Below are 25610 nucleotides of genomic sequence, written 5' to 3'. Positions count from 1 at the left end.
CACAGCAGGGAGGGTAAAAGCCAGTAAAAGAAAGTGTGAGTGGATCACTTTCCAGCCTCCTTGTTAACCACTGTGCTAGGGACCAGGCTTCATTTCTTGGGTGCTTATATTTAAGACAGCTATATAAAGTCATTCCTACCCTAGCTATCCAAGTGAATTTCTAAAATGTCCCTGTTAGGCTTTGATCACACAGCCCTTGCAGGTGTTTGTGAGAGGCTGGTAGGTGCCCATCATCATGGTAAGGACTATACCCTCCTCACATAGACTAGGCTGTGGATAGAGTTTCAGGGACTGAGTAGACAGAAGCAGACGTCAGACCCTTCTTGCCACTGTCAGCATCAAACAGAAAAGCAGGGACTGCGTAGTTCGTTCTTGCCTGTGTAAGAAAGTGAGGTGCGGACAGAAAGGCTAAGGACTGTGAGGAGATTTTGTTTTGGCCTTGACCTGAAAGCAATGGACTTAGTACTAGAAATAAAAATGCAACAAAAAAAAGAATTTGATGCTTTCTAAGATTTACCTGAGCACTCTTAAGGGTAAGGACAGTTTCACCTGCTCCTTGTTGGAACTGCACCATTTCATTACAGTCCAGTCATTAGCCTTTCAGAAATACCCTGGTTAGTAGGAAGGGGTGAGATGACAGCCATAAAGAAAGCCTTCCTGCTAGTGCAGGCTCAGGTTCTGCTTGGCTCCCTGTTCTGCGTATTGCAGACAGGATCAAAACCTTATGGTGTAAACTGCTGAAAAAGATGAGTGATGGGGAAATATGCTGAGCAGTGCTGAAGTCATGCTGAAAGTCAATATGATTTTAGGCTTCTAAATCAATTAATCTGGGCTCAGTGTCATCCTGGAAGATGCTAAGTGCTCTGAAGGATTGACACAATGAAAAAGCCCATGGAGCAATCACTGAGTTTACAAGGCTCTATTGGCTGGTTAAGTGTCTTGCAGCATCATTTTATATATACTTATTAATGTATTGATAGCCAGTAATTTATGCTTAAATGTGCTGCAGGATCTCAGAACTTCAAAAAAAAAGACAAGCCATCTAGAACCTGCCTTCAACAGCTACTCTGAAATCTTTCTTGATCCTGCAGGAGAGAGAGAAATAAATTTTTCCCACAGCTTGTAGCAAAGTAAATGGTCCACAGACATGTGGATTGATAGCAGTAACTGGGCAGATTACTTTTCATTCATAGTGTTTGAAGGCTGAATATATGATAGTAAATTGGACAGTGCCAAAAAATTGCCAGGGGTTGTACCCAGGCCCGGGAATGTGATTTGTCTGTATTGTACAAGTTTTAGGATGATCCCGCATACAATTTTGCCATTGACTAGCTAGCACTCTCCCAAATAATCTGCAGAAATAGTTTGAGTCAGTGTAGGGTAAGGCCTGTTGCCAGTACTCTGTTTCCCTGTAGCCAAACTGCTTTGACAGGAGATTTTGTACTATTGTCTTGCACTAGCAAATTATGCTTTGGCCCTGCGCCTCAGCTGCTTTTTTATGGCTCAGAGATGTGGTGAATAGAGTTGAGCTGGCAAACACTGAACAGCCTCAATAACTATGGGAAGGGTCTGTGAATACTCACTGACATTTCTCTTTTCTTTGAGTTACTAATATATGGTTAATATGAAAAGAAAGGAATCTATAATTAGACATATTGGGGTTTTGTTATCCTTGGGGGGTTGCGAGATATTTATATTATGAAGAGAAAAAGATTAAGAGAGGCATTGTTTGAATGGTAAGTTCTGCAAATTTACAAAAATTGCAGGAATTTACTAATGAAAATATTTGTTTGCTTGAAAATAATAATAACCAAGTGTAAGGAATTCTGCCCTAGTTCTCAATCTTACACATCTCATCAGTCATTACTGTAGGAAAACACAACTTTTTCTTCAATTTTGTTTCATTTTGTTTCTTGTTGCCTTCTTTTTTATTCTTTTGCACATAGGGACACTTGGCCAATGTGTCTAAATTAGTAGCATGAGCTACAGGAGTTCCTGTTCCGTCTTCTCAGAGCATAGTGGTGGATCCAGAGGGAAAGGACAGTTGCTCTCTCTTAGATTTGAAATTATGATTCTTCATGACAGCATTTTGGGATTTTACTGGTTTCAGATTTTTATTATAGTAGTTTTACTTTAGTTTAGTTACTACATTTTGGCTGAGAAGAACTGAATAAATTAATACATATCACTAAATGTGCTAACAGCAATAAAGAATTTCAAATATATAAAAGTCCCTGAAAGACTGTTTAAGTTATTTATGTATCCCCTAAAGCCAGTTATTGCTGTTTGTTTGGGGTTTTTTTCCTTCATTATTGTTTTTTTTTTTTTCTCGTTTTGGTTTGGTTTTGGTTTTTTTTTTTTTTCCCCCTTGCAGTCATACTTGGCCACAAGAAAAAATATATTTAAAGGAATGGACAAAATTTACGCTAAAGTAACTTCCTAAAACGGGGGTGGGAAATCACTGATCCAATAAAGCTTGTCTCTGAGGCTGCTGAAGCCCATCTCTCCACATGCATTGATCTCTCTAGGCTGCTTCTGTAGCCAGTGAGGACAGGGCTGAACTGCCCTTTGGAAGCAACTCTTGCTCTTCTAGCATATATAGGCTCAGTTACAGATTTAAACCTGGGTTGATCCTGAGATTTTCTTGTATTTTCCTTAGAAGCATTCATTTGCCTTCTGTGTTTCTGCACTGTACTATGTTGAGCATTTGCTTCATCCAGCTTGCTTTTATAAGTAAGAGGTATCTGTAGCATCACAGAAACAAGACTTTGCCTTTGCCAGCTATGAAGAAAAATTGCTCTTTCCCACACTGAAACATGCAGCAATATCCCACAGGATTATGAAAAAACAGTAGGCTAAGTGATGTGAAATGGGATGATCCCCAGGTGTCTGGAAGAGAGCAGTACTCTCTTGGGTCTGTAGGCTGCCCAACACCCAGTGCTCCCGGATTTAACATTTACTCAACCACTGGGAAGCACACCATCTGCATTTCTGTGGGTGGAAAGCACTGCTGCTGCACTGTTTGTACTCCTTCATGCATATAGAAAAGACTGATCTCTCAGCATTTTTTATTCTCTTTTGCTACACTTTCAAAAAGATGAACAAGAAAAGTTACAAACCTAAAGGCATACTCCAGAAAAATACAAAGATTTTCTTTTTTTTTTTTGGTTGTTTAAATTTGAAATGAGACCAGGCAGTATATGAAAGAGGCTGCAATCCTATCTGTGTTCTCATGAAAGCACGTGAGGTCAGTGTGTCTGCCCACGCTTCCTTCCACTTCCTTGTAAAACCCAAAGTGCATAGCAGGGTATCCAGTTTACTTAATTGTCTCCTGGAAATTCTCCACTAGTGTGGATGTTTTGCCAGGTCCCCAGGAGATCCCATTTCTGTACACTGTTTCTCCGTGGTACATCCTCTTCCCTATGTTTTTTTTTTTTTTTTTTTTTTTTTTTTTATTATAGTGAAGAAATATTCGTTAACCACAACAACAGCCAGTAGGCAAAAAGTTGTTTGCTTTACTATAAAGGAAAGAGCATTGTTTGAGTGCACCCTGTTAGCTGAAGGGTGTCCTCTTCCAAAAGGGACCAACCTCAGTAATTGTCAGGAAACATAAAGACTTTTTGTATCTTTCATTGTGGAACTGCTTTAACGACTTTGTTTTGTCCAATAGCTCTATGAAACTTATGTAAAGAAACTGTAGTGACTGGAACTTCCCTTGCAGCTGTGTATTTTTTCCTCCTATTAGAAGCAGAAATAACATTAAGGACTCCATGACAAAAGGAAAAAAGAAAGAAAAGAAAAAAACCAAAACAACAAAATAACAAACAACAAAACCCAGATGGTGCTGCGTTGCTAAGCAACTTTAAAGAAAGATGAAAGAAACCGCAGAGCTCTATTTAGGTCTTGTAAAAACTCAAGCAGTAAATACCCACTCCTTTGATCTTATTTAACCAGGGTGATGCTTTATCATCCTCTGTTGCTGAGAAGGAAAACTTCTGGGGACAAATAAAAGAGGTAGTTATGATAGTCCTTGAACGACCTAAAGGTTTAGGATGGCAGCCTGTCAGTAAACAGTTGCTAAAAGAACCAGTTATAATTACACAGTTCAGCTCAATCATGATCAAATCTAACATTGTCTATTGTATTATGTCTGTCCTTTCCCATCTTCCCCAGACCCACTTCTCCCTTTACATCCAAAGTCTCATAGCACAGGCATGATCAATGCACTTGTGGAACATAGCAACATTCCTGCATGTTGCGTCGGACTCTGTGCTCTCAGCCACCTCTAGATAGGTGGCAGATGGCAGTTTCAAGTGCATGTGCATTTGTAATTCCCACTCTGGTCCATTGAAAAATAAGTAGAAAATGTTGGGGGTCACTGTCTCCGTTACAGTGAATAAGCCACAGGTAGTCTGCAGATAGTTTGTCTTCCACCTAGGCAATCCCAGGCTGTCATTCTGTTTTGTGGAGGTCTATACACTGCCGCAGGAATCGCCTCTGGTTATTCATTTGAGCTAGTCAAAAATCATTTGAAATAAAAAAGATAAAAGGGAGTGTGTCTGGAAAGGTAAAGCCTTAATATCACATGAAATTAATAGCTTAGGTAATAGCTTCTGTTTTTATTTGACATAATTTAAAAATAAATACAAAAGGCAAGTTCTGAATAAAAGATGCCATATCTGGAAATCGTTATAAAATTGCACAGTATATTTCACCTGCACTGAAGACAAATAACCTGTGGCTTTATAAGATATGAGCTTGCATAATACCACATTAACAGAGTTATCTCAAGCAAAAACACGTATTTGTTCTCCAGTGACTAGATGAATAAGGGAACAAGTCAAGCACTCTACCAAGGTGCAGTATTTATTTATCATAGGTGGTATAAAACTCTGTCATACGTCTGTATAGCTAGATGGTTTGGCCGATAAATATATTTTGGAAAATATGTAGCAATCATTGAATTCCTTAATAATGGAAATAATTTATTTAAATTACATACTTGGAATATAGTACCAGATTCCTTGAATCCTGTCTGTCCAATCAGGCTATTCAGAGGCCAGATACATTACTTGAAAAAGTTCTTACAACTATTTTTCTTAGCAAGGAAGTGCCAACTCCATGCTTTCTTCATTTATAGGTTACAAATGTTGCAAACAGTACAGAGAATAAAATGTTATATATTTAACAACGTCATTTACAGGATTAGTATAACAGCCTTATGTATTCATTAGTGAATTACCTGTCTGAGTAGCAGTTGAGAATCTGAGGGTATGCTGTATCTGAAATTACATTAAAAAATGCACATATAGGTTTTAATACCAAAATAACTACATTCTCCTAGCTCATTTTCTCACTGTTGCAGCCTTTGCATAGAAAACTTTCTACTCAACTCACCAAGTGCATTTTTGATATACAATGCTACCAAAACAAAATTATTATGTTTTTAAGTGTTCTGCATCTCTATCTAAAAGAGGATTTAAATGCAAGTAGTGCACAGGTATTTTCATTGTAAGTTATTTTTTTTCAGATTTGGAACCTCCTTTTTTTTAGTAAGAGAAAATTATGGAATAGCATTTCAATAAACCAGTGGAAACTAGTTTATGCCTTGAAAGGCTTTTTGATTCATTGAACATAAAGGATCAAAAGGAGTTATTTTGAAATGCTGGATTAATGTTTTAGAGACTTCAATGACAATCAGTTGTTTCAAAAACTATGAAGTCTTACAAGGAATGTCTTGAATGCACAGTTAAAATTGTGTACAGAAAATGTGTACTTACCTAGTATTTTTGAAAATAGGCAATAATGAGTTTCTGCTTGTGCAGCAAAACACCTACTGCTCCTGTGAGTGATGGGGGAAAAAAGGCAAAACTCCTGCTCAGTTTAGGGTTCTGTCGTAAAACAAAACTTTACTGGCACATTCCATTTATTTTACTTAGGGTGTCATCTATTAATGTCGGTTGAATTACACACTATTTCTTGTAATCAGTTGCAGACATGTTAAGTCATTTCCTTACTTAAGAAAGCAAGTGATAACACTTTAGAGGTTTGAAAAGTTCATTTTTTGTAGGATGTGAAAATTTTAAAAGGTTAGGTTTTTGTACTTCTCCCCAACAAAACCAAAACCAACAAAACCAACAAAAACAGAAAAAAAAGAAAGTGAAATGAACAAAATATTGACATTCTCTGCAGAGTGAATGCTGTCCCTGGGAGAAGTACAGCTGACTTTGTCATGTGGCTGCAGATAGGAAACCTTTGGCAGATGGGCTGCAGTATGGCCATAAATGCCAGAAATACATCCTGGAGCAGTAGCTTTAAGAACAGAGGCTGCCAGTCTGGTGCAGGCAACGAGGTGAACATTCATTAGAAACCTGTCTAGTGGCCATGTGTTGAAAGCTGTCTGAAAACTGGGCCTCCTGTGAAATCCAGCCTCCATTTCAGAGGAACCTTGCGAAAACTCAGACTGGAGAAGTCTGACATACTTGAATCAGTAAATACTAGTGGGGGGAAAACCCCTGATATTTATTCTTCAGCAACCTGTGTTTGAAACTTTGTCAACTCCTGTTCATCATTCACTGTTGCTTTTCTGAACTACTGCCATTGTTCTGCTACTGGCATCTAGGCAAGAGCTGCATTATGTTTGTAACATTGTATTGGCCCATCAAACCCTACAACTGTGTTAGATCAGTTGAAATGGGTTGTAGGGTTAAAGCAATCTCACCTGGCTTGCAAAATAAAATCTGGATTCCTCAGTCTCTCTGTTGATATTATTGGGCTAAGTTTTAATTTCTGAAAAAAAAATTACTTTAAGCTTATGATACTTCTACTAAATAAGCTTTGGTATTTTATTTCCTCACAAGTGAGAAAAGAATTTTGGCCTTAAAGCGGTTATGGTACCCACCAAAAATGTCATATATGGATGAGTAACTTTGTTAGACTGCCCAGTATACCAGGGGCTTTCAAAATATGTAAATTAAATTGCACTGTGGTAAGATAAAATGTGTGGGCCTATGTTCAGTGGCACTTAATAATGTCCAATAATTTCAGTAGGCCATGAATTAGATCCACAGAATATGAGAAAGATGGGCTGGCTTGTGTCACATCATGCATTAACTTGGAACAATATGGTATTTTGTGTCTTTTCAGTGGATGGAGGCTGGTCTTGTTGGTCATCCTGGTCAAAGTGTTCAGCAACTTGTGGAGGAGGACATTACATGAGAACCCGCTCCTGCACAAACCCAGCACCAGCATATGGAGGAGATATTTGCCTTGGACTGCACACTGAAGAAGCACTCTGCAACACACAGCCGTGTCCAGGTACGGCAAATGAGCCCATGCAGCTTGGTTGGTTGTGTGCCACAGAATAAGGCATTAGCAGTTAGGCAACATAACGCTCCTTGATCTATTATTTAGTAGCAAATAACTTCTCTCCCATATTAAGTGCACAGTCAGCTCTTACATGCTACAAACACAGTAAATCAAGCAACAGCAGTATATAGCCTACAGGACACCATCTCCTCCCTTCGCCTTTAAAAATCAAAGTTAGCAGGTTCCAGTCTAGACAAACAAAAATTGTATAATATTTGAAGCGGATCATGCAAATGGCCTGGAAGACTTAGAATAACAGTATCACAAAGAAGTGCATTTGTTATAACACTAAACATTCACAGCAAGCAAATTGCTGAGGTTAATATTCAACAATATTAATATGTTTTATCACAAGGTCCTTAAAGTAGATAGTTTGCCCTGTTTTCTTATAAAACACAGAGCAAACCCTAATGTTCTTTGTAAAATACCACCTTCAACTTCAGCTGATAAGGAGCAGAGACTTCAACTTTTAAACGACTGTGTAGTACTTCATAAATGAAATATCTCAGTACTTCTGCTAGTTGTAGGATACTGTGGATCATGATTTCTGTAACTTTGACTCAGTCTTTTGACCCATATTAAAGGAAACTAGTACTTTTCCTGAAAATTAAGTAAGAAGTAAAGAGTAAGACCATACAAAACTAGATAAAATCGTTAGTGAAAAGGCAGTGGGAAAATTAGTTTCATTTATTGCTGATTAACAGATTACAGGCAACAGCAAAATAAATAAGCAGCTTTGATGCCACATTGTTTTACTTGCTTCATTGAAAGCTCTTAGACTTCAAAGTAGAAGTTTTCTGCTCATATGATGAGGCTGTGCACATGAAGACACAAGCCCCACGAGTGTGAATTTATGGATCCTATTACCTGTGCTGAACTACAATTTAAGTTAATTTCTTTTTCTAGGCATTGCATGTCTTGCAGCAGACTAAAAGTACCTACTCTGTCAAAATTAAAGGAGTTGCGACACTGTATTGTGTTTAAAAAAACCAAACAAACATAGAAATCAGTTGATTTGATTTTTCAAGACAAATAGTGTATATTTATATAGAGAAGTTACATAGCTGCCTTGGACTCCTTAAGGCATCTTTAAAAGGTCAGAACTGGAGTGTTCATTGCACTAGTGTTGTAGCTCTTTCTTTAGTTGCACATTTATTTTCTACCACCATTTTTCTAGAAATGGCAGGTGCCCACCAAAGCTGCTTCATCACTCCCCTCCTCAGCTGGACAGGGGAGAGAAAATCGAATAAAATGCTCATGGGTTAAATAAGGACAGGGAGAGATCACTCACCAATTACTGTCATGGGCAAAACAGACTCAGCTTGAAGAAATTAATTTATTACCAATCACATCAGAGTAGGATAATGAGAAGTAAAACCAAATCTTAAAAACAACTTCCCCCCACCCCTCCCATGGTCTTCACCACAGGCTGCAGGGGGATCTCTGCTCCGGTGCCTGGAGCCCCTCCTGCCCTCCTTCTGCTCTGACCTGGGTGTCTGCAGGGCTGTTGCTCTCACATACTCGCACTCCTCTCTCTGGCTGCAGTTGCTGTTCTGCTGGTACACACACACACATCCACACACACACATCCACACGCCCCCTTCTTAAATACATTATCCCAGATGCGCTACCACCATTGCTGATGGCCTTGGCCTTGGCCAGTGGTGGGTCCATCCTGGAGCCAGTTGGCACTGGCTCTATTGGACATGGTGGGGGAAAAGCTTCTAGGAGCTTTTCATAGAAGCCACCCCTGTAGCGCCCCCCCCCCCCCCCCAATATTGCCATGCAAACCCAATGCAACCTACTTTTTTACCCAAATTTTGGAGTAGGTTGGGGGTGGAGGAGGAGGAGGTTAGTTTCATTTTGGTTCAAGAAAGTGAAAACTTTTATAAAGCAATAAAATTGCAGAAGGCAAAGTTTATTTCTCATGTTATTTGATGTTTTATTAATATTTTGATCTCAGTGAAAGTTTGCCACAGGTTTTTGAAACAGCATATCATCAACTAGCTCTGAGAATGGCCCGTGCCTCATGTTTACGATGTAAATTTCAAAACTTTTTTTTTACTGCTCTTATTTCACATTGGTATGGGACAAAAATAACTGCAGTGCTACACATGTCAAGTTTGGGCAGTCTTCTGCATCCCTGCAGAGCCATTTTCTTGTGGTGAGGATCATGTGGCCAGTGGTTCTTCCTTGTGCACATCTGCAAGTACCATTGGTGACATTTATTGCTTGAGTAACATGTTTAATATAGGAAGGGAATATTAGTAACACTTAGAATCTAAGAACAACCAACCAACACAGAAATACATATGTAAAGATGAAGATTATTTATAGTGTTTAACTTGTCAAAAGAGCAAAGATTCCTTGGCATTTGAAATCATACTTTTTTTTTTTTTTTCCCAAACAAAAGTAGCAGAAAGCTAAGATTTCTGGAATCATGATGCTAAGGATTCCTTGAGAATATGGAGGGTTAATGGCAAATCCCACTGAAAATATGCAAGTATGCACAAAAGAAAGTAACAGACTTGTGTCTGCAAAATACATCGTTTTTTCTCATCTTTCATTTTAAAAGCTATATCACTGTGTTTGTGGTTTTCTTGTTTTAATTTATCCAAATGGAATCTCATTAATGAGTGGAAGCGCTGTACTATTCATCCGTAGTGGTTTATAGGCCACTTATCAGTAGGCGTAATCTGTTGCAATGGTGTCTGTAATGTAGTGAATAAAACAGTATTTTATACCTAGACTATTTACTGCTGCTGTAAGAGGGAAAAATATATTCTGTCCATGAATTGCTAGCTCACACATGCAAATAATGGATAAAGCAGTTGAGCATTTAGAAATGATGGTATTGTTATGCATGAAAGAAATTCATAATCTTACAGACTGGTGGCCTGATCTTTCTAAGATGCCTTCTTCACTGAGGGATCTTTCAGGAAGTCCTTGGACTTAACCTGGCTTCAAAGGCCAGCCAAGACTCTGTAGGAAGACTCTGCCATGTTAGAGGTGAAAAGCAGTTCCAGAATAATCACCTTTCCAGTCCACCCTCTCTTTTCCATTCTCATTACTTTTGCAAAGAATTGAAGAGCAAGTTCAGAGGAGCATGCCTGTGGTGCAAGAGAGCCTCAGCTACTTTGAAGATAAAGAAATCAAGCAGATGAGGCAGGAAAACTGGAGTCTGTAGAAGTACATGCAAAATTCTATGGGTTCAGCATCTCAGTGATGGCAGAGATAGTGGCTCCACAAAGGGCAGATCTGTCAGATTGAAATGATACATCTGTCAGGCTTGGGTGCCTTGCTTCTGTGTGACTTTCTGAGCTCCCAACACTCCTCAAAACAAGTTTGGTACCAGGTTCCACCATTGCAGGGATGTCCATACCTGTCACTGAGTTCTCCTCTCTCCTTTTCTGTGATTCTGTGTGCCAGATGGAACTGATCAGCATGGCACCAGACCCACTGACTACTTGTGCTATAGTGCCTGGGCTGCACTGTGGGACTCGAGATGGGAGGGAGATGCCCTGTGTTGCACATGTGGGAAGATCCTAATGCACGTAATGTCTTTTATAGGACCCCTAAGTGGCAGGCTGAAACAGTAGCCTTGCCCAGTCACCAGCATGTGACCTAGCATGATCCACGCATACTCTGAGGTTCCTATTTTATCACAGGATGTAGCCCCTTCAGCAGGGAACCTGGTGAGCCAAAAGACAGAGGTGCAGAATGCACCAGCCAACAAGCTGAATTTAGGATGCTCACGAACATTTTGGCAGCTGCTGCCTATATTCCAATTATACCAGGACTGGGTGAGAGTATGGGCTCTGGCTTAAGCATGCTCTCTGCCACTGATGAGAACTGGGCCAGGATATGTAATGAGCAGCATTCCTTTAAATGTTAATGAGCATTATTAGTAGTAAATATTTAATGTAAGGATCCATGTACTTAGTTTACTTAGGTTCAGCAGACACTGGCAGTGACAACAGCAGCTCCTGGTTGTGCTACGCTATATAAGCAGGAAGAAGCCTGCCCATTTGCGTGTCTCCCACCTCAGCTCTCCTCCCCCCCTGAATTAAGATCCAACTACATTGTCATCTGCCTTGATGTTCCTACTACCCACTCTGCAAATGAAGCACTCCAGGACCTCTCCTGGGAAGCAGAAGAACCAAAGGACACAGCTGAGTATTCTCGCTCCTCACAATAACAAGATCCTACTGTTTGACATCAGCTGCTTGAGTCAAGGTCTTTTCCCTGTTGTTCAAAGGAGGCCCCAGCGAGACAGTTGTGAATTGTTCATAAATATCAATATTCAGGTTCTTACCTGAACTGCTGAGTAAAACTATTTTATGAAAAACTTTTAAAGTAATATTGTGCATCTGAACCACAGACTGCTAGGACGGATTGCTGCTGTCTAACCAGCACTCTCCTGCTATCTTGAAATGGTCCGAAGACCACTGCTTGAGATTTTCTGTGCGAAAGTTATGTCAGTCTCTTCCATACATTTCTTTTTACCATGTTATTCATTAGGAAATGAAGGTCCAACTTTCATCCAGATGTCATGGAAAGCATCTCTTTCTTGGCATTTTTCAAGACTGCAATCTCAAATATTCCTGCTGGACCCTGTTAAATTTTAGATGACTGAGAGTTTTTGTGGTTTTCATTTATTACCAAAGGGAAAGTAATGAGTGAATGTGAACCTTGTATGCTGGATTTATACAAGGTAATGAAAAGAGCCCAAAACAGTGTAAGATTTTCCTGACTTTCCACCTGATTCAGAAAACGTGTACAAAAGCTCCGTGAATTTTCCAAATTATTCACAAATTTTCATGTTCTTCAGTCTAACTTGAAACAAGATTAGGTTAACAAATACTTTTTTTATTTGAAGCAAAATGAAATTTGTAAATTTGCTTCATATTGGCATAAAATCAGTTAAAATTTTGAAGTAGAAACAAACTTGGTTTGAGATATTAGGATTGTTTATTCCATATCAAAACCATGAAACCTATGTCACTGGGAAAGCTGACAGAAGAAAGAATAAAGTGTAACTGATCTCTGTCTTTACTGTATTTGCCAAACTCAGAAGACTTCTATGAAGGCAACATTTGTGCTTGAATTGTAAGAAAGTTGAGCTCAGTAAACTCACAGCACCTCATGGGAATAAGATCAATTCACTTCACTTAGGGGAAGTATTCTGAGATCACACAGGCATGAAATAAAAATGTCTTAATCAAAACTGCATAGGCAGGGGAAGAAATAAAGAGAAACAACAGAAGGTGGTAATGAACCGGGTGGGGAACAGAAAGTGAGAATGCTTGATGAGATGTCTTCTATCTACAGCAGAGAAATGGATCTGAAATTTAAAAAAAAAAGCTAAAAATAAACATTCTGATTCAGATCTGGGATACATACTTTTATAGCTCTCAGTGCTACTTGTCAGGTCAGTTACTGTCCACCCTAATTACCTAGACTGGAATGAACTGCACAGCGCTCTTTCAGTCACCACCACAGGATCGCTCCATCTTCTCACTTGCACACACAAAGGCCATGACAGAAGCCAAAGCCATAATACATCTGTAATAAATTTACAATCACACTCTACATTTCAGAGACTTTTCCCAAAGCTTAACCACCTTTATTTTATCATAATGAAAGACCTGTTCTCTACTAGTGGGTGGTAGCTGGGAATAAGGCCTTCTGTCATAATTCAGAAACACAGGCTATTTCTCTCTCACTCAGTGTACTTGGAGCATTTAATTGCAGCATCTGCACGTGTGTCTCTCTCTGCCTGTTGCAGACAGCTGGTCTGAGTGGTCCGAGTGGTCCGACTGCGACTCGTCTGGTTTCCAGTTCCGCGTTCGTCAGTGCATCATTTTGTTTCCCGTGGGCAGCCAGTGCATGGGCAACACCACAGAGAGCCGAGCCTGTGCTTCGGACTCCAACTTCATACCAGGTGAGATCAGCCTGCTCCTTGAAGGATTAGTGATATTGTTCAACATTTCAGGAGCGAGGTGTAGTAGTGATCCAGACAGCACTGTGCAGTGCCAAGAGCTGGAACAGGACTTGCCTTTTGTCAGCCAAAGTGGGTTGCTCTACGCTCCAGAGCTGATGTTGCTAGATCTGGTATCTTCATGAAAGTCTGCCTCATGGCACGGATTGCGAGCAGTCCCTGTTGTCACCAACTGGCACTTTGGTTAGTCAGTCACTGTCACAGCATTCTGCAGGTCCCTCCTGTCCTACGGGGTAGCAGGGTGCAGGAATGACTACATACAGCTAGGAGAAATAGTTTGCTTTTTACTTTAAGTGTTTTTGAGACTTGTGGGTTATGAGAGAAGCATTCCTCTAGGCTTTGTGGTTTGCATATTCTAAAGGGGGTGCTGTGGTGGTTAATCTGGAAATAATTTCTCAGAGTTCCTTAAATTAATAACTGCTTCGAATGATAAATACTAATAACAGTGCCTCAGGTCCTTATGTCAACATGACTGCTAAGTATCTGTTGGATAGTCATGTCATGTATTATTCTGTAGCATTTGTCAAAACTCTTGACTGTAGGGGTCTTTTTTGTTTGGTTGGGGTTTTTTTTAAGCCACAGCTAACATTTAAATCCACATCACAGTATGGCTGGCCACATTGCATTGCTGGTAACAGTCATCTTTCTGCCTGTGTACATTAAAAAAATGCTAGCAGTCTATTCACAGACAGAGAAATTTACATTTTAATGTATTATTTGAAATATAATTCTGTTTACTCAGTGCAGCAACTTTTTTTTTCTGTGACTATGCAGTACAATGTATTGCAATATCAACAAAGATATCAACAAATTTAAACACTTTTTATGAATGGTGCATAATGCTTTAACTCCTAAATACTAATTTTTCCTCCAAAACCAATGTGAGCAGTGTGACAGAAAAACCTCCCTTATTGTATTTTCCCCTTTTTCTTAGGCTTTTGAAGCAGCTCCATTAACATTCACATTCTGTGAATCCTCTGCTTAATCCAATAGAAGCTCTACATCTTGTTTTAGAAAGTAGGCATTTTCAGAATCTGAGATGAGCCACCTCTTCTCTTATCCTTCTAGTTTGTTTGCCACTCCTCCCCAGATTACCCATACCACAGCAGATAAGGTCATGATTATTATGTTCACCTTAGGCAAACTAGTTTGCTTTCCTGGGATTACTCAGCTTGCTTTCACTCTTCCAGGTCCTCCAACTCAGAGTTCCCTCTCTCCTTCCCCTTCTTTTTCTAATTAATCTCCCTCCTTTCCTCACCTAGTGTGCTGGCGTGTTCATCCTCATGTTGTCTCCTCCTCCTCCTGCTCACCTTAGGTCTGTTCACCTACAGAACTTAGTATATAGAGTGATTCTGGCAGAGTGCAAAAATGATTGCTCATCATTGCTGCTTTTGCATTTCCAGAGTTAGTCCTTACCAACATTGCCTTGCAGAGCTTTATGGTTTTCTGGTACAATTTTTCTACTTTTTTTTTCGGATTGTGAATTAATGGTCTCAACAGACAAAGTATCATCTCAGCCTTTAACTCTCTGTAAGAGTCCTGTTCTGTCAAGTCTGAAAATAGCATTGATTTAGCATCTGAAGAAAGATAAAAAATTGCAATTCCTTTAGCAGTAGCTCCATGTGGATCATCTTTTGGTGGTGGAGAGCTTACTGTGTTAATTCGTCATACATATGCTATTGCATACCTGTGGCCATCATCGCTGCCCTTTTCTGATCTTTTTAGTTCTAACAGAGACATCTTTAGATGGGAAAAACAGAGCTGCACACATTGTTCATGGTGTGGACAACACATAGATTTGTAAAGTGCCCTAATGCCAAGACCCAGTCCTGTTCACTATTGCTTTCCTAGTAGTACCTGGCATTTGGTTTGCCTTTTTGATTGCTTCTGAACACTAAGCTGATGTTTTCATGGAACAACTTGTTATAACCCCCTGGTCTCACTCAGCTCACAGCCTATCATTTTATATGTGAAGCTAAGATTGCTTTCGGCTGTATGTATGCTTTAGACTGATCTACATTCTTTTTCATTTGTTATTTTATTGCCTGGTTTTGTAAGGCCCTTGTGCAGCTCTTCACAGCATGCCCTTATCCGTGCTGTGGACATTTAAGTTATCTTAAGCTACCTTAACTTTGTATCATCAGTAGACTTAAAAAACACATCTACCACCTGTTCTTCTGGCTCTGCTGAAGAGTCTTGGTCCATACAGATGTGGTAACCTTCCCTCGTTGTAAGAACTGGGCCCATAGTACTACCCTGGTTTCTATCTTTTCCCTCATCTCATCTATAGCTTGGAAAGCCTTTGACAAAGAACTTAAAAGCTTTTTTGAAATGGAGGTAGACTGTTTCGGTTACCCCACCCATATCCACATGATCACTAACCCTTTTAGAGAGGTGCAGGAAGTTTGTAAGGCAGGTCTTCCCTTCACAGAAGCCATGGCCCTGAAGTAATGTTTGGAAAACTTGCTTGCTAACAGATTCTATTCAATATTTATTCAGAATGTTTCCAAAGTCAAAATGGTGAGGATACAGGATGGAATTTCATTTTATTAGTTTACAACTGAGACCCATGAAATTGGCAGTCATCTTTTTTGAAGATTTGTAAATTCCCTTTTTTCACATCAGTGCTAAACATGACTTCTAGAAGTGATGAGCCCATTTGAACACAAAATAATTAAACTCTCATTAATTTTACTATTCAGAAGATTTCTCAACTTTCTCAACATGCTTAAACTCCACAAAGAATGTTTTCATGTTCACTTCTTTTTAATTCCAGAGATGTTTTGAGGCAAGAATTAAAAATATGTTGCAGCTTTTGCTTGGGAAACTAAGGAACCTGAAGATGTCATGGGACCTTTTCCTTAATCCTAGCACATATTCAAAATCTTTTTCACTTTGTATTTGGAGTGAATGTAGTAGAATGAATTTTTAATCCTTATTGTATTAATCTAACTAGTAGTTGTCTGTAATATTTTTTTCTCCTTGGCATAAGTGGTTCTTTTATTTTCTAGAAATTTCAGTGGCACGATCCAGCAGCATAGAAGAAAAACGATGTGGCGGTAAGTTTTTCAGCTCTAGATGTGTATTAAACGTGGAAGTACTGATTACCCCATTTTTTGCTTTGCTTTCAACTTTTGCACTCGTTTTATTCTACCTTCTAAATGCCATATTCTCATTATTTACACTTGTACAGAAAAAGAGATGTAGTTACTACAGGGTTTCTTATTAAATATCCATCTGACATTGCTGACCTTTGAGACAAGAAAATGTATTACTGGATGTTGGTATTTTCTTCTTTTTCAGTCAAAAGTAAATGCCTATTACAAGCTAGATATCAGTAGGTCAAAATTTGTAAAGTTGCTCCACTTTTTTTCAGGGTAATAATTTCACAAACCTCTTCGGGACTCCAAATAAAGAGCAGAAAGCAGCCTGCTAACCCACTTATTAGCCTTGGCAGTATCTGGGACTCGTTTTCAGCTTCACTGTCAAAGAAAAGACTAGAAAATTTAAAAAACAAAAAAAGTTCCATTCCAGAGAGTCTTGAAGCTAGCAAAACAAATCTTGAAAGAGAAAATGAAATAAATAAATAAATAAAGCCCAAACAGTAAGAAGAAGAAAAAGGAAAAAATGACCATTTTCTTGTGCTGAGCTGTGTCTGTGTCGTCATGGTAATAGCTCTGGCTGGTTCTAGTATTATTCCATGCACAGATAAGCTGCATTTTTAACCTAATAAGGGACAATGAAAACACAGGGGTTATGCAAGTGTTCTAGTGCACACATTAACTTGTTATGGGAGCCAGGATAATGTGATTTTATTTTTTTACTAATTAGCAGTGGTACTCTGTAAACATTTTGCTAAGTTCTGCAACAGCAGGGAAACTTGTGTAAAGGTGTCGAAAGATATTTCAGTGATAATTTATATATTGGAGCGGTTGACCTGGTCACCTAAATAATAGTTTGTGTTTCTAAATACCCAGTGGGCATGTCCTAGTAAGGTCCTACCTTAGGCATTTGCAAAAAATGAGACCCATGTCCTTACCCATTTTCCTGTATTACAGTGAAAAATGTCTAACAGATGTTTTTTTCAGACTAGTGCCAGTCTTTCAGTTTAAAATCTTTCATTTGTGCATTTAGGCAACCTCATTTTTCAGTATGTTAAGATGAGGTTTCCAACATGAGCTACCCACTGCTACTTCTTTCTTAATCAAAAAGTTTGAAATTGCAATGAAAAGCAGTGCAATTTGTTTCTTTTGAGCTAATCCTACTGGTGCCACATCTGAACTGATCTCTGTGGATGATTGTGCTTTAGATTCCCTTCTACAGTTTCGTACAGCAATGAACTTCCTCTCAGTTTTAATCCTTGTGTATGTGGAGAGAGTTTCCCATCATCTGATCCCGTAGCATCTTTAAAGGGCAGAGCAAACAGGAGAGTGCTGGGCTCTGAACTGTTGACTCTGGACTGGCTGGCTGCTATAGTCAAAAGCACACTGAGCTTTAAGGAGTCTCTTTCCACCCCTCCACCCCCTTCCCATTTCCCCCTAAAACACTACCGTTTCTTCTTCACCCCCCACCACCCCCCTCTTACATATATATATAAAAAAATTCTAAAGGCTGGAAAAGGGAACAAATTGGCCATGTATTACCGATACAGAAACAGTGAGACCCAGCAAGAATCAAATGAGGGGATGGAAAAAATGTATGACACTGCTTCTGGGACATGCACCAAATAAAGGGGATAATGGTAAACATTTCAGGGAAATCAGGATTTTGATTCAAAGATATCAGGATTTTTTTTAGCTCTGCCACAAGTCATTATGTGTAAGAGAAAGAGCTAGAAGAACAACATAGGAGGTGATACTCTAGTTCATTGAAAAAAAAAGCTGTGTATGTACATTATCTACATAATGTATATATAACAAGGCTTTGTTATACAGTATGAAGAAAAAAATTGCTGAACTATTCAAAAATATGAAATGCAATTAATTCATTTGTTATTTTGGTTCTGAAGTTGTTTAAGCATCTTTCAAAAATCTCAGCCTTAATACTTACAGAGATGTGTGGGTATGTAAGATTCTTACAATGACTCCTTCAGGGAAATGCAACCCATTAGCTACTGTGTAGATAAACCATTGCAACTGAGGTGTTTCTGGGAAGCACATGAATTTTCCCTTATCCTTTTTTGAATCAAGCACTTGTCTACATTTTCCCCCAAGGTTAAGCTTTTGTTGTTGCTTCCTTAAAAATAAGATTGTTTTCTGCTCTTCACTCTGCAGAGTTCAACATGTTTCACATGATCGCAGTGGGATTAAGTAGCTCAATACTTGGTTGCCTTCTTACCCTGCTTGTTTACACTTATTGCCAACGATATCAACAACAGTCCCATGATGCAACTGTCATCCATCCAGTGTCACCAGCTCCTCTAAATACCAGTATTACCAACCATATCAACAAACTGGACAAATATGATTCTGTAGAAGCCATCAAGGTGAGAAGGGGGTTGGGAGCTATATAATGCACAAAACATATGGTCCTAGACAACAGTTCTGCTGTATCAAAACAATTCTACTTGCTAGGTTTCTGCAGTGGCATTTGGACTCAAATTATGTTGATTGTTAATGATAAAAATAGATTTCACTGGAGGTATTGTAATTACACATCCTTTCCATATGTCAGACCAGTAAGTTAGATTTTGTGTGTATCTATAATTTATGGAGCAGCAGCTTTTCCTGGAAAAAAAAACAGACCACTCAAGTTTTGGGGTTTTTTTGTTTCTGTTTTTGGTTTTTTTTTCCTAATTGTGTTTCCTAATGTCTTGTTCAAGAAGTAAATAGGGCCGTTAACAATCATCATGACATACATTGAAGATAATCCTTTGTCTGCAATGATACGGTGTCAAGGGCACTGTTCATCTTCCTGCACTGTGTCTTTATACAGGAGACTTATCTGGTGAATATATTCTGGGTCAGACTCTCAGCTAGTGTTCATACCCAAAATATTGTGTAAATGAGCAGTACAGATTTACAATAGCTGAGAGTCTGACATGATATCTATATCATATGATCATTATTCCTAAACAGCTATTTTCTTTATGTGACCTTTTAGAACAGCTCTGTTTTTTGAGATCGGCTGAATGAATTAAGGAAGTATGAGCACTGGGAAAATACCTAGTTCACTATCTTCAGATTACACAGTTTATTCATGCAGCTGCAAAGCTTTTTGTAAATGAGGATTTTTCTTAAATCCTACCTGGATAATCCAGTTTTTAATTTCTGCATTTTTCTTCCTAATTAAAGACATTTTAAAGAATTTCATTAAAAAACAGCAAGAAATGCTTAGATTGTGTAATCAGTGGTGGAATATGTACCTAATTTAAAGCTTTTGCAAATTCCACTAATCATCTCTCTGGATAAATACAGAAAGTAAAAAAACCTTTTGAAAATTCTTACTCTACATACCCATATCACTTTTTTTAAAAAAAGCAGGATTTACACACTTAAGACCTTCAGACTTTTCTCATACATACTGCATTTGAAAATCAAGGAATTAATGCAGTAGGGGAAAATAATTCTTATTCAGTGAAAAGATAATGAAGTGAATCATTCTAATACGAAGAACAGAATATGCATGATTAAAAAGTATTTTTAATCATAAAATTAATTTTATTATACTGGGGGGAAAGTGCCCAGCTGTACTTTATTCAGTTGCATTGTTTTTTGTACTAACGTTATTATGTAAGGAGATGCACGCAAATGTAATTTTTTGTAAATGTGCAGGTATTTCTTAATGTGTTTTTGACTGACTATACACAGATATTTGCCACAGAAATTGTCTCAGTGAAAGAGCACTTAGTGGCTACCTTTCTTCTGTCCTTCCCATTTTCTTATATCTTTTTTTCTTCCCCACAGGCATTTAACAAAAACAACCTGATCCTGGAGGAGAGAAACAAGTACTTCAATCCACATCTTACTGCAAAGACTTATTCTAATACCTATTTTACAGATTTCAATAATTATGATGAGTACTAATGGGCTTGTGTATTTTCTGGCCTCCTGTAACTCCCCATCCCCAAGGCCTGTGCTACTTGACTGCTCATGTGATTGAGGCTTCAGAGATGAAGTTCAGAGACATTTCAAGCACGATCCAAGCCATCAATGTCCCATTGCTGCCAAAAGCCCAAAACACCTGTTTGTGACATGATGTTTTCTTTGCAGAGTGCAACATTGGCCTTCAGTGTTGGGTGCAGCTGTAGCCCTTCGGTGTCGCTGGACCACTCATGAGAATTGCATCGCTTCGCTCAGTTTCATAAACTTCTAGTCAGATTCTTCTAACAAGTGACTAAGCAATTGCAGAGCTTTTTTTTAAAAAAAAAAAAAAAAAAAGAAAAAGTTAGCCCTTAAACCTGTGCCAGGAGTACAAATCTGATTTTCTTTTTAGGCATTGTCTTTTATTTCCATGTGTTGTGTAAAGGGAGCTCTGCTGTTTTGCCACGCAGCCCTCTGTGCAGTGTCCTGAACCTCACACCACCAAAAAGAGCTCGCAGGGTGGTGGGTGCAACAACAAGAAGGAACATGGTGGTTTAGTGATGCTCTGCGGCAGCTCTGTACTCTGTAGGGCTGATCTTCCCAGGCTGTAAATCACTCTGGCTGCAGTTCAGCTGTTCAGAGTACAGCAACTAAGGCCGTACCAAGAGATACAATCTTGTAATTAACCCAGAAAGCTACAGGGTCAGTGGTTTTCAGTCGCGAGCCAAGCCCTGTCACATAAAGCCTTCACCTAGTTCAGTTTAATTTTTGGGAGGGTCTGAAAGGGCATGTCCCACAGGGAGGCCGAGGGAGGAGGGCAGATGGGAGAGGCACACTGGAAGGTTTTTCTGTGCGCCGTTAGTAAACCAGCCTTGCTGCAGCGTGTGGGATTGCACGAGTCGTGGCATCCCGCAGGCTTCCTCTACTTGGTACGTGTGCATGGGAACCCACTCGTCTGCTGTAGCACTCGCTGTCAGGCTGGTCACAGAAAGATACTACTGCACTGTGTTTTGTGTGCCATCTCAGGCTCCTGGGGGTACATAGGCATAATCACAGTTCTGCTTTTCTCTTTCTGGCTTTTGCTTTATATGCCCATGTCTGACAAACAAAGCTGGCTCAGATAACACAGATGTCTTTGCAAAGCGTTGTCTCATCTTGCTGCGGTGTCTGACCCACGCTAGTCAGCCCCTAGAGGAACATTCTTCTGGTGTTTTAAGTGATTATCTTGTTGGACTTCATTGATGTAAATATTTAAAATACTGTTTGAGTTTTAAGTTATCAGTTTTAATTTCTTTTGTAGTGGCAGGTGAGGAAACACAAAGAATTTTTATACCATTTTTTCTTTGTTCTGTCTGTCTTCGCCCACATTCAGGACTGTTATTTTTGTATCTGAAATTCCAGATATATAACTAAAAAGAAAAGGGCAGGGATTTGGATCAGATTTTCCAGAGTACTTAGTGGTAAGGCAGCATTTGCTATTCTCAGAAGCTTGTGAAAAAAAAATTAAAAGTGTATATTAAGGCTTAAAGAATTGAGCTTTTGATTTTTTGAGCATGCTAGATGCATAGATTATTGCACCAGAATACCAGGAAGGTATGCAAGGAGAAGCAGATTGGAAATCTTTCCATTCTGTGGCTAGAGCCCTTGATCATTAGTTCACACTATAATAGGCAAATAGAGAAAAACATGTACAGATTGTAAAGATTCACACCTATGTACAAGAAAAGCAAAAAATACCAGGAAACATCGCTCATGTGAGGCTGCATTTGAGCACTGCTTTGATGGTCCAGCTAATTAGCAAGGGTAAACACCGTATCTAATCATGGCAATGAGCAACATCTTCGAATGGGTATAGATCTCAATGTACTACTACGCTTCCTATCTTTTTCTATCCTGTTCTGTAGTAAAATGAAAAAATGCAAAGCAAGTGGTCTTTGAAAAGCTGTGCAGTAAAATGAACGCACATTTACCATTTATGAAAATAATTAAGATCAGCTGCCTATTTTTTTCCAGCTGAACAGTTCTCCCTGTTGCTAACTCAGTCAAAAGAAAGCACCCCACCCTTGCGCCATTTCTTCTCCAGAAAGTATAATAATACTGGTTCTCTATAATTTGTGATTTTTTTCTGTACATTAGATCTGGTTTTCCAGGAAGAAATTAGCTGATTGCCCTGGATAAGAGGAAATTCTCTCTGCAAGAAAATTCAGTGAAACAGATAGAGGGGGAAAAACTCTCCAAACCATAACCAGTCCAGTATGTGAATCACTCTGTTCATGCCAAAAGACAAAATTTTACATTTAAGTAAGAGAAAGAAAATAAATTCTATGTTGCTGCCACTGCCAAGAGGCAACATATACACATACACACATATGCACAACACTGTTCCTCTTTGCCCCTGTACTAAGAGCACATTAGTCTGGCTTATGGATTTTATGTTTAGACTATTAGTTATGAGACCAATATCCTAAAAATATTTGAACTATGTATTTTTATTTTAGTCTTTTTTTAATTAATATTATCTGAAATTAGCTTTTTTAAAACTCTTTGGTAGTTTGAGGCACGCCTATCTTTACAGTGATCTATTTTCCATTCTTTTCATGGATGGATAAATATTTTAGATACGTGTTATATATGCAGTAATAATACCCTAGGTTAAGTCTGCATGATCATAGCTAGTGCATTTAGCAGATGCTCAGTCAGCTTACACTTCCATCTCCCAAAGGAGTATTTCAGGTGTTCCAGATCTTTGAGCAACTCCCATGTGGTATCATTTAAACACCATGCCAACTTGTCAGAAAAGTGTTTCTTTTAAACTTTTTTGGGGGTTGGTTTTTTTTGTTTTTTAGCTTCCTAAATTACATTGTTCTAAACCACAGACAGAGCTATGTTCAAACCTCTGTCTAAAGCAGTAGGGTAAACATGGAAATTTCACAGCACTTCAAGTGAGAAATAATTGATGGTAGGATTTTCTTGTCAAGCTAGGTTCTGAGACAACAGGTTTTAAAGCCATTAGATATTTGTGTCTTAGGTAATTTTAGAGGACCCCAGATGCACCGTCTCTATCAGTATTTTCACCTTCTGTGTTCTACACAGCTACCCAGGTACTTTAATACAGCCTTTCCCAATACACAGAGCAAAAGAAAGTGCAGTCTGTATTAATTTCCAATTTACTTTATTTAGCTTTTTTTTAAAAACTTTTTTTTCCCCCTAGAATAGGCTACACACATTTTGGTGAAAAGCAGATTTCTCCATGAAAACTCTTATTTTTCTTTTGCCAAAAATTGACAAAGTGGATATTTGCCTGCAAATCTTGTTTAAGCCAATAGAGCTCTCAAATTTGCGCAAGGATAAAATTTGGTTCTTACAGCATTGTTCTGTTCTTGGAAAGGGAAAATCAGCTCCCTTGCCCATTAAATGCCATGCTTAAATACCTCTTATCCTTTTTCTTGGATAAAGTGATCTTTTCTGGGTAAGATGCCAATAGTTAATATTACTAAGCCATTTTTGCATTGATTGCATAAATTTAAAGATGCTTCTCTATTTTTAATCCAAACATTTTGGCACATAGATCAAAATTCTCAGAGTAAAGCTGTTTCTGTGTAGCCCTGCTACATGGAGTAAGGGAGGAAGCAGGATTGCCAGTCAGATCCTGTACAGTATATGGTTTCATCGGATAACTCAAAAGTAGAATTGTGCTTAGGTACACATTTTGGGCTTATTTTTGTGTCTGATATATAGCATACATTCCTCAGTTGCTTAGAAAATGAACTCCTGCACTTGCAGATTTATCTTGTACTTTGATTTGAGTCTGATGGCCTTTATGTTCATTTAAAGTTACTTTATGTGGAAGCTTTTCCAGCCGTTTGCAGTCACCTGCTGTTGGAGCAGTGTGGTTTGTTTAGAACTAATCAAAAGATTTTTGACTAGGATTAGGGTTTTCATAAGAGAGTGGGAGAAAGAATAGGACTTAAATGGCTTTGATTTCCGGGCTATTAAGCAGTACTGATTAAATTCTGAGATGGGTGTAGGACACTGTGCATTTAGTTAGCTCTACCAGAGCTCCACCGTAACCTCTGGGAAAATATGTCAATGTACAAATCAAGAGCTACTAAAGCACTTATGTTAAGTGAAGAAAGTTTTCAGAAGTTCAGACCATATGGCTGTTCAAACCAGAAAAGAAAGTAAGAGGTCCCAGATGCAACAAAAATGTTAATAGGAATAAATGCTTCAATATTTTTTTCTCATACTTATAGAATTAATATCTTCACTTCTTTAAATGTGGGACCAGTTTTATTAAAGTCAGCACAACATAAGCACATTCCTGAAGTTAATTGTAAGCATAATGGCTTTGCTGTATGAGATCAATTCTGTAAACAATTTTGTCCAAGCTTATCTTGCTCTGCTTGAGGCATCTGACCAATTTCTGATTGTAGCTGCCACCAGCATCCTCTGTGTCTCATCTGGGAGAACACCCTTAGATGGGTGGTTATGTCCTGGAGAGGGCTTGTGTTTCTCCACCAACACTATAGCCTAGAGAGTTACACTTCCAGTTTTCACTGTCGTTCAGATGCCTAAATTTGGATTGGCAAATGCTAGGCTCTTTGAGTATGATTTTACTCGTCACATAAGTAACCACACCAAGTTCAGTGGTATGGATATAACAAGTTACTTATTTCAACGTGTTTACAGGATTGAGCCCAAAATATATTGCTTCTGCATAAATCCATGCACAGTATAAGATGACTTCAATAGCAAGAAAACAGATTCATTTGAAATTGTTCACAAGCAAATCTGCATCTTGATATCAGGGAATAGATATGTGTTCATTGTGTGGGGTATTTGAATTCATTCCTTTCTTTGCTAAATAAATGAATGATAAAACAAGATACTGCTTGACTTCATTTAAAAGCCATTCTTCCAAATAAACAAGGGTTCTGGGATCTGTGAACGTTTTTCCCTTTCTTTCTGTCTCCTCTTCTCTGCAAAAATGAACCCGCATGTGGCTGAAATATCCTTTAGTTAGACTCGTTTGTGCAACTAAATGAACACTTTGCGCTGTGCTGCCATGCGATGACATTTTCTAACTGGGATGGTATAAAGAGGGAATCGTGTTAGCCTGGGAGGTTTGGCAAAGATTTCAACCCAGAAGTAGCAAGGGTAGGCAGAGGTGAAAACAAAACCAGAAGAATGTGACTGAAGGCTTGGCAAACTTTTCAGTA

At 38.7% G+C, this 25610-nt stretch overlaps 1 protein-coding gene across 4 annotated transcripts in view; it reads left to right on the top strand.

Annotated features, from left to right (window-relative positions):
* Window positions 1-25339, top strand: part of SEMA5A (semaphorin 5A) — a 354071-nt gene extending 328732 nt beyond the window's left edge. For 3 of the 4 annotated variants that reach the window (XM_037380621.1, XM_037380622.1, XM_037380623.1), the window contains exons 19-23: window positions 7147-7317; window positions 13157-13312; window positions 16381-16428; window positions 18643-18854; window positions 20275-25339. In XM_037380621.1, the coding sequence (XP_037236518.1) occupies window positions 7147-7317; window positions 13157-13312; window positions 16381-16428; window positions 18643-18854; window positions 20275-20394 (707 nt within the window). In that variant the 3' untranslated portion in view covers window positions 20395-25339. The remainder of the gene's footprint in view (window positions 1-7146; window positions 7318-13156; window positions 13313-16380; window positions 16429-18642; window positions 18855-20274) is intronic. The other variant, XM_037380624.1, reaches the window with a different exon arrangement.
* Window positions 25340-25610: the final 271 nt, after the last annotated feature.

Source organism: Falco rusticolus, chromosome 3 (genome assembly GCF_015220075.1).
Source record: "Falco rusticolus isolate bFalRus1 chromosome 3, bFalRus1.pri, whole genome shotgun sequence".
In the NCBI taxonomy this organism is placed as follows: domain Eukaryota; kingdom Metazoa; phylum Chordata; class Aves; order Falconiformes; family Falconidae; genus Falco; species Falco rusticolus.
The sequence above is the reverse complement of the archived record's forward strand: the minus strand, read 5'-3'. Positions and strand labels throughout refer to the sequence as shown.